This window comes from Eretmochelys imbricata, chromosome 3 (genome assembly GCF_965152235.1).
Source record: "Eretmochelys imbricata isolate rEreImb1 chromosome 3, rEreImb1.hap1, whole genome shotgun sequence".
Lineage (NCBI taxonomy): Eukaryota > Metazoa > Chordata > Testudines > Cheloniidae > Eretmochelys > Eretmochelys imbricata.
The window spans coordinates 133,567,091-133,581,167 of NC_135574.1; the positions used below are offsets into that span (position 1 = coordinate 133,567,091).

Below are 14,077 nucleotides of genomic sequence, written 5' to 3' on the forward strand. Positions count from 1 at the left end.
TGCTGTTTTCATGGATAAATGGAAGAGTGAGCAGGTAGCCATTGGTACAGACAGTGATCTTGTAAGGCATTTAAGAATCAGATTGGGGTCCCAAACTGGAGTAGGATGCTTAACTGGCAAAAGGAGAATTCCAAGCCCTCTGAGGAACCTCATTGTAGTTGGGTGGGTGTAATGAGAGTTGATGGTATTGTGAATCTTGACCACTCCTCGTGGAGTCCAGATGGAGCCCAAGTGGGTTTCTTCGGTAGTAGGTGAGAAGAGGTAGAGCTCTTCTTGCCACTGTGGTCCACTGACAGTACCAATGATCTCTCAGAGCCCAAGACTTTACAGTCTTTAGGTTTGAGAGTTCCCTTGATACCTGAGGAACAAGCAGCCTCACTGACACTGGGTCAAAGAGCAATGGGTGCCAAAGTGGATGGCGTTATCAGAGACCACAACTTCTTCAAGGTAGATTTCCTACCTGGAGACTCGAGCGACCGTCTTTGGGAGTCTTATGGGTACTCCTCTGCGATGCCCTTGAGGAGTGCAGTTTGGAGAAAGTGGAGGCAGCAGACTTACTCAGAGGCTGGTGTATGGGGGATCCCTTGGCCTGCATCAGAGGCTGGCGCAGCAATCTCTCCATCATGAGGAGATGAAGTATGATCTTCCTGTTTTTTTCTGGTTCTAGATTTTAATGTCAGACAGAAGTTGCTATTTGGGGAAATATGAGATTCTCTGAGGCAACTGATGCACTGGGAGTGTCCATCGCTCTCAGGGATTGCCTCCCAACAAGACAGGAAATGTCTGAAACCAAAAGAACCAGGGACATCCTCCCAGTAAAGTAAAACTCTGAGGAGTGTAGAAAAGCTATCTATATATATATATATATAAGTTTGAAATATATTTTTTAAAACTACTACAGCTAAACTAAACTACTACTAAGAACAACTAAACTAAGGTAAAACTCAATGCAGACAACTGTTAAGACACTGTCTCAGACCAAGGTGGCTGAGAAGGAACTCAGGGTGGTTCACTCACACAGTGGTGTGGAGCACCAGACTGAGTAACATTCATGCGCAGGCCAAACAGACACTTCTATAAGAAATTTCTAATCAAAGGCACAAGTGCACCTAGGAAAGGAGCACCCACAGGGACACTACTCAAAGAAGAATACAACGATCCAGTGTTTTCACATGAGTAAAAATCCTTGCCTTTGTCTGACCCTCAAATATTTGGAAAAAATGCATCTGTTTATTTTGATGGGTGTATATTTTTGGAGTTGTAGAAATGCTTCACAATTTAATGGAAAAAAATATAACTTCTATTTCCAAACTAAATTTCTTCATACATATGAAACGGTACTTTTTTAAATTTTCCCAACTGAGGATTAAGTCCATGGCAAATTTAAAGTTAAAATGGTTGAATTACCAAAGTGCAAAAGTGTGTCCGAACCATTTTTTTTTAAGATGTGAAACCACCTTTCTTTGTCATTGTTCTGACCTTTCAAGTAGCTGAACAGATTTTAAACTAAAAAAAAAAAAAAAAAAAAGAACCCAACCCCAAAACCATAAATTCACTCAGCCCAAAGGGGCGTAAGTGTAAGAAATTGCAGACCCAAAGTAGAAATGCTTCCAAAAAGTGGTAGTAAGCCTCTAAAAAACAGGGATTTAGAACACGAACAGTTCAGCTGTATTTTATACAGTATCATTTGAAACAGAGTTTTAATTATGATTTCTTCTCAGAACAGTTTACTAAAGTAGAATCAAGCCCAGGGAAGGCAGAAGATTTTATGGAGTAAAATAATTTATTTCCAGAAAAAGATACTATTTTGCCACTATTATACAATTTTCTGACTGCCATGTGATCTGTCTTTGTAACCATAAAAAGTGCTATGACTACTACAAACTAAAATACTCCTGGAAGAAGGATCTTTAACTGAAATTCTGGAACATATCTGATCTTTCAGATAAAAATAATTCTAGGAATATTTCTTAATATTCTTACAAAAAAATCAGACTCATGAAATTATTGTTATGAAATTCAAGGATGAGAGTTGGTAATACCACAATGAAGGAGGGACCTATACTGCTCTTCATCTATCTGTTTAACTTGCAGAGAACAAGCATGATACTTTCTGTATCATTTCAACAAAATCCTTTTCCACGGATTCCTTAACCAGTAGGGTAAAAATCCATTACATACAAAAAATAAATCTAAACTTGTGCAAGAGTGTGCATTAGTATGGATCCAGTGGAAAGGAGGAAAAAAGCAGATGAAATAAGACCATAAGCGCAGAGCTGTGGACACCTCTCTATGCATTCTATGGTGGGAGTACTCCATTTTTAGCTCAAAACTACCCTTGTGCCCACTTTTTGGCTAATGTTTTAAAGCTGGTACAGTCCACTGTGGTAGACAGCAGACACATTTTAGCTATATTTCTAAAGCAACTCAGTATCCCACAGTTCAATTTTTAATGTCTCTTAAGCTAAAAACTATAGGGACACTCTACAGGGGTCAATGGCAAGAGGTACTGCCACGGAGTGGGGTAAGTATGTACATAAGTAGACACCTGCTTATGAATTTTATCTTCATTTTCTTATGAAGGGACAGAAGGTAGGTTGGCCTCTTAGTTGTGTATAGGAGACCTTCGTTACCTCCTTGATTCCTGCGGTCATGGTATGTCCCACTGCAGACAATGGGATAGCTGTCACAGAGACGCAAGACTCTCAACACTTGCACAAATATACCTTGGCATGAAAATATTTAAAATACCAACACTAACACAAAAACTACAAATATTTAAACAAACAGCAGCAAACAAACGATGGCTACAGCTCATACGTTCAAACAACACTGAGCATGTGATTGCCAGGTGTGGAGGTCTGTGAAGAGAGAGACCATACAGAGAGGTCAGGTACTGATTTCTACCACTTGGAATTATTTTACTTGTATATGCTAAGGCAACAACATGTCTTCTCTCAGCTGGGACACAAGCAAAGATTGCTACTGATGAATCTGATGTAACTATTACTGAACGTAGATGCTGTTACATTTTAACATTTATTTGATGAAGTGGATTTCAAAGAGAATGCACTCAAAAAGAATGAACTGACAGAAATGAAAATCAATGGATATTATTTTTTGAAAGCTCTAAAAAGAGGAGATTACTCACCTTGTGCAGTAACTGAGGTTCTTCGAGATATGCATCCCTGTGGGTCCACTTCAGGTGTCGGTGCGTCCCGGCGCCGTCGATTGGAGATTTACGGTAGCAGTGTCCACACGGGTCACGCATGTGCAGTAGGCATCTCGTGGTGCTGCGTCTAGCATGCACATGACCCAAGCCCTCTAGTTCCTTCTCTACTGCAGAGTCCTTACTGCGAACTCTGAAGTAGAGGGGAGAGGGTGTGAGTGCTGTCCCTGTGGGTGCTCCACTTCAGGTGAATGTAGAGCAGTGCCCCTCAGAAGACAGGAAGGACTTTGAGTTCATTTGAGTCATAGAGGTAGGTATGGTTAGGCCAACTGTGGCATCAGCCCTGGCGTCTTGAGTGATTGCATAGTGCTCAGTGAATGTGTGGACAGAGTCCCAAGTGGCCGCCCTGCAAATCTCTAATATCAGAACAATGTTTAGGAACACTATCAAGGTTGAAACTGATCATATGGGATGCACTCTGATGTGTGCAGGAGGGTCCACGTTCCAAATACGATAGCAATGTTGAATGCATGTGGAGATCCATTTAGAGAGTCTCTGAGTAGCTCAGTCTTCAGCCGAGGATGGTTGACAAGGAATTGGAGGGCTCAGGTCATGTGCGTGCTAGACATGGCACCAACAGCACCACGAGACACCTACTGCACATGTGAGGCCCGTGCGGATGCTGCTACCATAAATCTCTGATCGACAGTGTCGGGATGCACCGACACTTGTCAGTGGAGCACCCACAGGGACAGCACTCGAAGAAAAATTAAGATTACACTGTTTTAAAACTCTTCCCAATATACATGGTTTTATCGGCCAAATACAAGCACAAAGCTTTTGAAAGATTATTTAGTTTCCCCATAAGAACTTCCTGTTTGTTATTTTGTAGCCTCTTAATGCAACTCACTCTTCACTATTGTCACAAAGGATATACTATCTTTCTATTGCACTGATCATCTACAGTGGAACCAAATATTTTTAAGGGGGAATATTTTTCCTCTTTAATCAGAAGTAGGAAGCCAGTGGAGTAAAAGGTTTTTCTTGTGTTGACATAAGTCAAGAGATCACACAAAGTCCTTCAAGTCCTTATCTGCTTAATACTGCTGTGGGTGTCATCAAAAACTCAATATTTACTAAGCTACTACAAGAAGTATCTGAGATACTACATTTATTTTCTATTCTAAACACAAATGAAAACAACAATATTCTCAGCTACCACTATGTGGTAACTGTTGGTAAACAGCGACTTTTTAAATTAATTTACTAGGTAACAGATTATGAAAAAAGTATTCATAAATTGGTCAAACATAAATACAAAGATGAAGAAAGGAGCTAAAGAAAATGCTACCATTTAGACCAAAATTGACTACCGTTATTTGGTGCCAAAATACACCACAATAAACTTGCATGCTGGCATCAAGGATCTAACTGTAAAAATGATAAAAAAAAATCCATAAGCTTTATAACCAATACAAACATCCAAAAATGATTTTACTAAAACCCAGGAAAATAGGAACTTTCACTCAATTACAAATTTTCCTGAAACCCCCTCTCCCTCTTCATCAAATATAGCTGAAGCAACTGGACTCTTGGAGAACAGGAAATGACATACCTCAACAAAATCAGTAAAGATGGATTTCCTGTTTTCCAGAATGGCAAGTAAAAATATAATAGAACTAGCTCCAATGTTAATAAATTCGTCTTTCTTTAAGATGGTAAAATCTTTGTTTGCAAGGTTACATTTTTTCTCAGCATTCTGGAATCCTGGGAAAAAACCTCTCTACAGCCGCAGCAAAAGTTGTCTGTTTTAATAGTGTCCTAACTTCATGTCTAATAGCTCGTCAATGTTATCAAAAGACAGATCTATAAACCACTGGATAAAGATACAAGTAATAATGCATACAGTAGATATGAAATTACAGCAAAAAACTCACTAATCAGACCAAAGGAAACTGCAATCATATTCATGAATTCAGAAGATCTTGGATAGCCAGGGAAGTGAATAATTTACAAGTCAAAGGTACAGTATCTTTCATTACCTATATCACGGAACAAGTAAAGGGGAACTGGATGAGTGAAACAAATTGTAATGAGATATAAAGCCTATCTCTTATAGGTCACCATTTTGAAGCCAGCACAGATTGGTAGCGACCAAAAGTCATTGCCATGTAATGATTTTTTGTGATCTACTTGAAATGTTTTTTTTCTGTGTAGTTCATAGTAGACAATTTTCCCTCCACCACTCCCTAGAGCCCTAGCTGGCAGGACCAGCAGAGACGGCATAGACTTAATGGACCTGAAAATTAAACAACCTTCTTACCCCTAGAGGCAGTCCCTCCTGAAAGGGTGGAATACACTGTACTGATGTTCTGAAGATAAACAAAAATGACTTTGGTTCTAGTGCTCTCAATCCAGCATCTTTTGTGAGGAGAAAAATTCACTGAGATAGCTGAGAGAGGAAAAAATCATCTATTAAGAAAAGATGTCTTCCGCTCAAGAATTTACATACATTTACAAAAAAGAACACTAACACTTACCTCCTTTATTTTTGAATATGCTTGACCCTTGCTACTTGCAGCAACAGCAAGAACTTCAGTGTCAAAAACAAACCAAACAAAGGCTTTTAAATTAGACCAAAATATTAGCTGTGTGTTGCTCAAAGAGGACATAACTTTCCAAGCCATATCAAATGCATCTATGCAGAGAGATTCGGATGAGCCCAGAAGCTGAAAATAAAGGGAAGAAAAGCAGTGTTTCATTTCTGGGATGGAAAAATTTTCATTATTGTTATTGACCATAGGTTTGCTTTTGTCTCTTACCTTGGGAACAAGCACTTTCATGCAATGAAACACAGGTAAAACCTGGTCAGAAGGCAAAAGAGTTAGAGCTTCCAGTGCAGACTGTAGAGTTCTTATTGGCCTTTGGACTGCAAGCAAAGATAGTTCCAGAGTCTCATCATTTGACAATGGTATAAATTTATGATACTTATTTAAAATAAAATGAAGGCAAACCCACTGGTCATGTACATAGCTTGCAACGATTTTCCCCCATCCTTGAGAAGATGTTGATTCTTCAAATAAACTGTAACAGAGAAAATACTTTTAAGTCCACATTAATACTTAATACTTCAGTTTCTTTACATACAAACTATAGGCAATAATGTAATGTCTTAACAGAAAACAGATTAGAATCAAAAGTCTAAATGCCAATTCAACTCCCAGTAAATTCAGTGGAAAGATATCTATTCACTTCAGGAAGAATCAATTGAGTCCTAATTCCCTGTCTACTACAGAAAGAGCTAAGATGAGCAAATCCATTTAGCTTCCATCATATTCTGGATCTGAAGAGTAAGACAAATTCATTTAGCTCCTTAGACAACCTGAATTCATTAAATTATCACTTATGAAACTTGTATCTTGTCAAAAATTACCAAAAAAGTTATCTTAGAGTTACTTTACCCTGTATTAAAGATTTATAGAGAGTGACTTGAACTGTAGCAGAGACATACCTATTTTTTTCCTCAATATAAGAAGGCTTCTTTAATACTTGATTAAGTTGAACAGAGGAAATAAAACCTTTTAGGGTTTCAACAGCGTGTAGAGATTTAAGTTGCAGTTCAGGTTTCCGATCAATAATCTCACAAACCACAGTCAGTGAGGCCATACTAACTACTTTTTGAATCTGTTCTCCAAGCTTTGGTTCCTAGTAATTAAAAATTAAAAATCAAAATCAACAGTATAACATACTAAGATTTCCCCTAATCAATTATGTATAATATACTGATGCATATTGAATACCCTTAAAATATACTATTACATATGAAAATCTGATTAGAAAGTACAATGTAGGGAAAAACGTGTGTGTGTGTGATCTTACAAATTACAAGCATTCCTTTATCAGCACCAGCCCTGTAGTTTGACTATGACATGACATTCATAGTTAACTGAGTGAGCAGAAATTAGCTTATGTACTTTTACTCACCATGGAAATGCTAAGAAATTAATTTCATTCTAGTATATTACAGCACTTGTGCCAGTACAGTTAAGGCTGAACAGCAACTAAGGTCAGTCTTAATTTCATATTTTCTGTTTTATGTCACAAACTTAGTGTTAAGCAAATATTCAAATGTATACCTGTCATAGGTATATTTTCCCCCAAATCAAATTCCTCACAAATTATAAGTTTGAATTCTATTATTTATGGAAATCTGGAAAAAAAAGTAAAATCCAGGCACATGTAGCCAGAGACCTCCAGGCCAGTAGAGAGAGTAGTTAAAGCAGTCTAGAAGGCAACAACAGTCACTTCAACTAAAGGGAAATTATTGTGTCTGAGAAGCAGAGCAAGCAGAAGAGACTATGCGATCTACAATAGTATAAAAGCTCACTCCCAACCAAATATATTAATTTGTGTGTAAAGATATACAGGAACAAGTATGCAGGGGGAAGGAAGAGGGACAGAAGATTATATAAAAATTACCTAGCACTGTCAATGTGTACAGCAGTGTACAAAATGCAATATTATAACAGATTTTCTCACTGCCTCCAGCTATCAGAAACACAGAAAATGTTCCTAACCTCTGCCCACCTCCTCTATGAAGAATGGCTGTAAGAATCAGCTGCAATCTTTCCACAACACATAACTAACATAGAGCCCCTACTCAAACACTCATTAATCAGTTAAACCTCCTTCTGATTCAACTAAAGTATTGACTTGGGAAGAATTACTGAGTCAGGCCTCAATATACTGTTACAATATGCTACTAACCCACAAAAGTCATTTTTGTTTGATAATATAATAATTATGATAAAATCCCAAACAGAGGAAAAAAATCGAACTTGCTTTTCCACTTAGTCATGCAAAAATGATGCTAGTGTGTTTTAGCTCTCATTCTGCCCTCCATGTATGATTTAATTTCTTTACTTCTTTGAGCCTACTGATTTGTTCTGACAAGGATAGCATCGGAATATTAGAGGGTGCTTATCACTGCCACTGTAATTAAGGTTGAAAAACAGTTTCAAACATACAGTTCTGTTTTTACACAATTCATCACAACATTCACTTTGTGTACTAAAGATGACAGGTGATTTATGCTCTCCCCCCCCACCAAAAAAGAAAAGAAAAAAAAAGAAAGCGAGCAAAATCTGTCCATCCATTTTTCACTTTGTCAAGGCTGAAAATAACACATTTTTTCCATTTTAAAATTCTATCCTTTTAAAAAATATCAGAGAGCTACCATAAAATAAAAACAGATACAGATTTAGCATGAATATAATCCTCCTCTCTTTTTGAACTAGTATCTTTGCTTTGCTTGGGGGAGAAAAATAATTTGATTTAAGAAAGAGATGAATGAATATTCTATATTGGATATACCTTAAACCTAGATAATCAACTTAAAGATGTACTTTGCATGCATTCACAGCTCAGTTAAAGACATTTGCTCCCACTGTAGTAATCATTAAACTTCCACTAACTTAAAAGGGAGCAAGAAAAACACACACGCACAGGAAATTAAATCCCCCCAAAATCGTTTTGACAGAGCATTAATGCTTCTAGATCAAGAACTCAAGTCTGGAAATTCCAAAAGTTAAAGTTCCTCTAGCAATATGAATTCAGCCATGTTTCACATCAAATATTTTATATTTCTCTTTCGCTGAAAAATGAAAATATTAACATATTACTCTACATAACACACATGTATAACTGTGGGATATAAAACATGGGGGAATGACTACTGCAACAGAAAATGCTAGCTTTTGGAATTTCTTGACCTTCAAATTTAACGCTGTATTAATACTAACATTTGGGGGATGGGGTTTCAACTTAATTCTATTTTCAAAGCTATCTAACATTTTACTGTATTTTAGGAAAAAGTCTTTGAGCACTACACAAACCATCTTATCTGAGAAAAATGTGTTTATTGCCACCAAGGCATTGTTTTAGTTATATAGCAACTGTATACCTTTAACAAAGAACTAGGGTACTAATAATGTCCTTTGGGAAACAAGAGTGTTTCACTGCAACATAACACTGCAGATGAATTACACAAGTGAGTTTTCTGTAAAGTAATATATTCATTAATATTTGTATCATATAGTTATGCCATTACCCCTTGTAAAATTACCTGTTCATTGCCCGTCTCCTGCAGATTTCGAATAGAGGCATTTATCAGAGAAGAGATGAAATTCCAAATGGAGGGCCCCTTTTTCCAGCCAGCTTTTGAGCATAAATTCACCAGGTCTGACAATAATGCTAAGTATAAATTACAACGATCCAGATCTGAAACCTAACATGAAGAAGGCAAGCAGAGTCACTAAAGAGGGAAAAAATTAAATTGAAAATGAGACAGCTAGAAAAAGGCAGGAGCAGCAGCAACAATTACAGTTGAACAGTCTTTTCTTCTTGTGGCTAAACACACTTTCTTCTCTCCCTTCCTGTCAGGTTCCCCCATTACACCTCAGGGTTCATGGAGCAATCAACAGCAACTCTGGAACTATGAAAGGAATCTCCAGTCTTCTTTTTTTACTAGAAACTTCTTTCCCCTCCATTTGACCACAGGCTCTGCCCTTCTTCCTGTTGGGTCCATAGATCATTTCAAGCGGTCAGTGCAAAATCAACTGTTTGATAACTGGACCACTGCTTTTTCTTCTTCTGCAGATGTCTCACCACAGAGTCCTAAGAAAAGAGCGTACACGCTTCTCCCCGCTCCTACTTCGCTTTCCCACTACGTCTCCTCTATTTGTTCTCTGGTTTCTAGCTTCTGTGCTCCCCTTCACGTACTTCTCCTACTCCACACCACATCATCCCAACACGACCTACTTTCTCTCCTCTCTTCACCTACTGTGTACTTTCATGAACTTTACTGCCTTCTCTACTCCCAGAGAGCTAAACACCTTCTCTTCTTTAGGAACTATTAGGAAAGGGACAGAAAATAAGACAGAAAATACCACAATGCACCACTATATAAATCCATAGTGCACCCACATCTTGAACAGCGTGTCCAGTTCTGGTAGCCCCATTTCAAAAAGGATATAGTGGAACTGGACAAGGTTCAGAGAAGAGCAACAAAGATGATCAAGGGTATGGAATGGCTTGAGGAGAGAGAGGAGAGACTAAGAAGATTACGGCTGTCCATCTTAGAAAAGACAAAACTAAGGGGTGATATGATAGAGATCTATAAAATCATGAATGGTGTGGAAAAAGTGAATAAGGAAGTGTTATTTACCCTTTCCCACAATACCAAAACCAAGGGTCACCCAATGAAATTAATAGGCAACAGGTACAATACAAATAAGAGAAAGTACTTTTTTTTACACAATGCACAATTAACTGTGGAACTCCTTGCCATGCAATGTTGTGATGACCACCAGTACAACTGGCTTCAAGAAAAGAACTATATAAATTAATGGAGAATAGGTCCATCAATGGCTATGAGCCTAGATAGTCAGGGATGAAACCCCAGACTTGGGGTGACCCTAAACTTCTGACTGCCAGAAGCCAGTAGGGGATGGATCAGGGGCAGATCACTCCAACTGGTCTGTTCTGTACACTGCCCCATAAGCTTTGGTATTGTCAGAGACAGAATACTGGACTAGATGGACCACCGGTTTGACTCAATATGGCCATTCTTATGTTCCTTTTCTCACTTTCACAAATCCTCTTCTCATTTCAGCCTTAGTCTTTGTCTCAGTTCAGGTTCCCTTTTCATCCCATCCTCTATTATGAACCCCTCTTGGACTCTTTCCATATCAGTTTTATTTCCATACTCCACACTCCCTCTTTGATTATGTTCCCTCTCAAACTCCCACTCCACTGCTGAAATGCTCACCCTGATCCACAATCTCTATTTTCCTGCTACCATCCACCTCTGCACTCTTGCTGAAACACAGCTCTTTTCTGATGCCTCAACCTCTGTTGTTACCTTCCTCTTACAAAGACCATCTTTTTGCACTCCCCCAAGTGTTATAAGTGACTATGAACTTCTCCCTCCCTCCCTGTTAGTCACTTCCTGTCCCTTCCTCCTTCCCATGCAACTTTCTTATTTGGAGTCTACACTGGCTAGTTTGGCCTAGATTCACAAAGGGACGTAGGCATTGTGACACTGAGTGTCACTTTTAGGAATCTAGAAAATGACAGGGACAAAACTGCGATTCACAAAGGCTGAGTTAAGCACCTTGGCTCCCCATACAACAAATGGGGAAAAATAGGCATCTCAGAATGAGATTTACAAAATCAAGCAAATTAGGCAAGGAAGCGCCTAAATTAGCCAATAGGAGACAGCAATGAGAAGAATGTGTGCTAAGTCCCACTCCTCTCAGAGAGGTAAGTGCTGAGACCAGGCTGCAGGGAAGTGCCTATCTCTGCTAGCGATTTATAGCTGGGAACCCCTCTCATGGAGTCAGGTGGCATAAGCGCCTAACAGTGTTTCTTGTGAGAATGAGCTAGGCAGGTGCCTAACTCCACACAAAATGGCCAGAGGTGATATTCACCTTATAACTTTTAGCCGAATGGTTAGAGTACTCACCTGAGATGAGGGAGACCTGGGTTCAACTCCTCCCTGAAGCAGAGGGAGAGAAAGGATTCAAACTGGGGCCACCCACTGCTCAGCTGAGTGCAGTAACCACCGAGCTCTGGGATAGTCTCATGTGGGGCTCTCTCAATCTCACTTGTTGAGGCTGTTCAATGCTGAAATGGTCCCTGGGCCAGAGAGAGAGAAAGAATGACTCTGTAGCCTGGTGCTTCGGGCACTTTCCTGGGAGTTGGGAGACCCAGGGTCCAATGTTTTGTTCATTAGTTATCCACAGTGGAACAGCTGCAACAGGACAGACTGACAGAGCCCCATATCAAACTATATCAGAGCTCAGGGGTTAGAGCACTCTCCTAAGAGGTGTTGGAAACCCCTGTTCATAACCTTTCTCCTACTCTGGCACAGAATGGGGAATTGAACCTGGGACTTAGACACTAAATGCTATTTTGAATCTGGACCTTTCTCCCTTTATCCTCTGAGTAGCCACTAACTACTGCTAAAATTCTTGCCCAGGTTCTCTCTCTCTCTTATCTTGTTTACAGTAACTTCCTTTCTGTCTTTCAACTTCTCACTTCTCCCCATCTAGTCTATCCAAATTGCATCAGCTGAAGTCACCGTCCTCTTGTCACACTGCTCACCTCCTTGTACTCACCTTAAAGGCCTTTAAATCTCTGATCTCATTTCCTCCTACACTTCTATTGCCACTCAACTCCCCACATTTCTCCCAACCCACTCATCTTTTTGCTTTATCTCCTTTCTCACTCTCTAGCTTTGTACTTTGTTATACTGCCTTCTATGCTTTGAATAGCCCTCCTCTGTCAGCCAAGCCCCTCTCTTCTCCTGAAAACCTACCTCCTTCAGTAATACTACATTTCTTCTCATCACTATGTCTCATTTTACTCTTTCTCCCATGAACCGTTTATCACTAGTTTCGCCTTGTGTGTGTCTTGTAAGCTCCTTCGTAAAGCTCTCTGCTCAAGACCAACAGAGAGCTAGTACTCCTGGGGAAATTCTGCGCCAAAAAATAAAAAAAATCTGTGCATACTATTTTAAAATTCTGCATATTTCAGTTGTCAAAAACAACACAATATAATCACTCCAGTTTCAATTATTTTGGGAATTTATTTTAAAATACCTGTCAACAAGTATGTCAAAAATACAGACAACAACCAAAAAGATTCCCCCAGGAGCAGAGAGTTAAAGAAACCCCTACAACAACCCGGTTCCAGTTGGGGGGTGTTGGAGGGGGCTGTGTGGGGCACCCAGAGCCCAGACATCGCATCTCCCCAGAGCCCAGCTATGGAGCACACACACCCCCGCCCCGGATCAGACACTCACACCTCCTTCCCCCCAGAGCCAAGCCACAGGGCACCCCCTAGCCTAGACAGCAGCCCCACCCTTGCACAGAGCCCAGCCGCGTGGGGCACCCCCCCAGCCTAGACACTAGCACCCCCCCAAAACAGAGCCCAGCCGCGGGGCAGCCCCCAGATACCAGCCCCGCCTTTCCCCACAGAGCCCAGCTGAAGGGCAGCCCCCAGCCCAGAAACCAGCCCCACCAGATCCTTTACTCCACCAAGCTTCTATACTGTCCCGCTGGAGGACATGGTGTAGTGCGGCCCCCTGCCCTTCCTCACCCTTTGCTAGAGCTGGCTGGGTCTCCCAAGCCCTCTCCCGTCCTGGGAGAATGACGATCAAAGAGCATGCAGCCTCCAGCACTCCCAGGCTGGGCGCTCCAGCGGCCCTTAGCGGCAGCCAGAAAGTCTGCATGGAAAATAGGGAATTCTGCATTCTGCAGTAACGCAGAATTCCCCCAGGAGTAAACTAGTTATTAGCAATTTTTTAAGAAGTCAAATATCACCAGCACCTCTCAGGTTTCATTTTAGGACTCTCAGTGAAACCCCAACATGAAAAACTGTTTAAATTTTAACTAGCCTTTTACTGAATACAGTAAAGAGCGAGAGGGAAAATAAAATAAAATGTTGACCAGTACTATAAAAACAAATTGTCAAGTAACTTTCTCTCAAAACCACCAGTTCAGTACCTCTGCTATAGGATTTCTTTAGACCAGAGCAGTGACAATTAATGTAGTGAACTGTTCCCACTGTGCCAAATTTCAAGTCAGTTTGATGGCTGAGGTAAACCAATCTTTGCTGAATACCCTTTACTGGAAGAAACTTCAGATATCTGTCTCAGCGGGGTTTTATCAAAAACCATTAAAGTATTTCTATCCAAGATGATTTTCTGCGTGTTGAAATATTTCATTTGGAAACATGTAAAAATATTGCCAATTCCATGTATAACAGATTAACAATCAGAACTGTAATTAAAAAAAATAAGAAATCAGACAGTATGTCTTTCAAGTACCTACAGTAAATACTTAC

At 39.9% G+C, this 14,077-nt stretch overlaps 1 protein-coding gene across 4 annotated transcripts in view; it reads right to left on the reverse strand.

The window, feature by feature from the left end:
• Positions 1-14,077, reverse strand: part of TARBP1 (tRNA guanosine 2 -O-methyltransferase TARBP1) — a 98,884-nt gene that overhangs the window by 39,662 nt on the left and 45,145 nt on the right. For all 4 annotated transcript variants that reach the window (XR_013345689.1, XM_077813428.1, XM_077813430.1 and 1 more), the window contains exons 14-17: positions 9,294-9,455; positions 6,681-6,874; positions 5,992-6,253; positions 5,710-5,898 (exon numbers count right to left, since the gene is read on the reverse strand). Coding sequence is in view for 3 of the 4 variants with exons in the window: in XM_077813428.1 (XP_077669554.1) it covers positions 5,710-5,898; positions 5,992-6,253; positions 6,681-6,874; positions 9,294-9,455 (807 nt within the window). In the remaining variant the exon portion in view is untranslated. The remainder of the gene's footprint in view (positions 1-5,709; positions 5,899-5,991; positions 6,254-6,680; positions 6,875-9,293; positions 9,456-14,077) is intronic.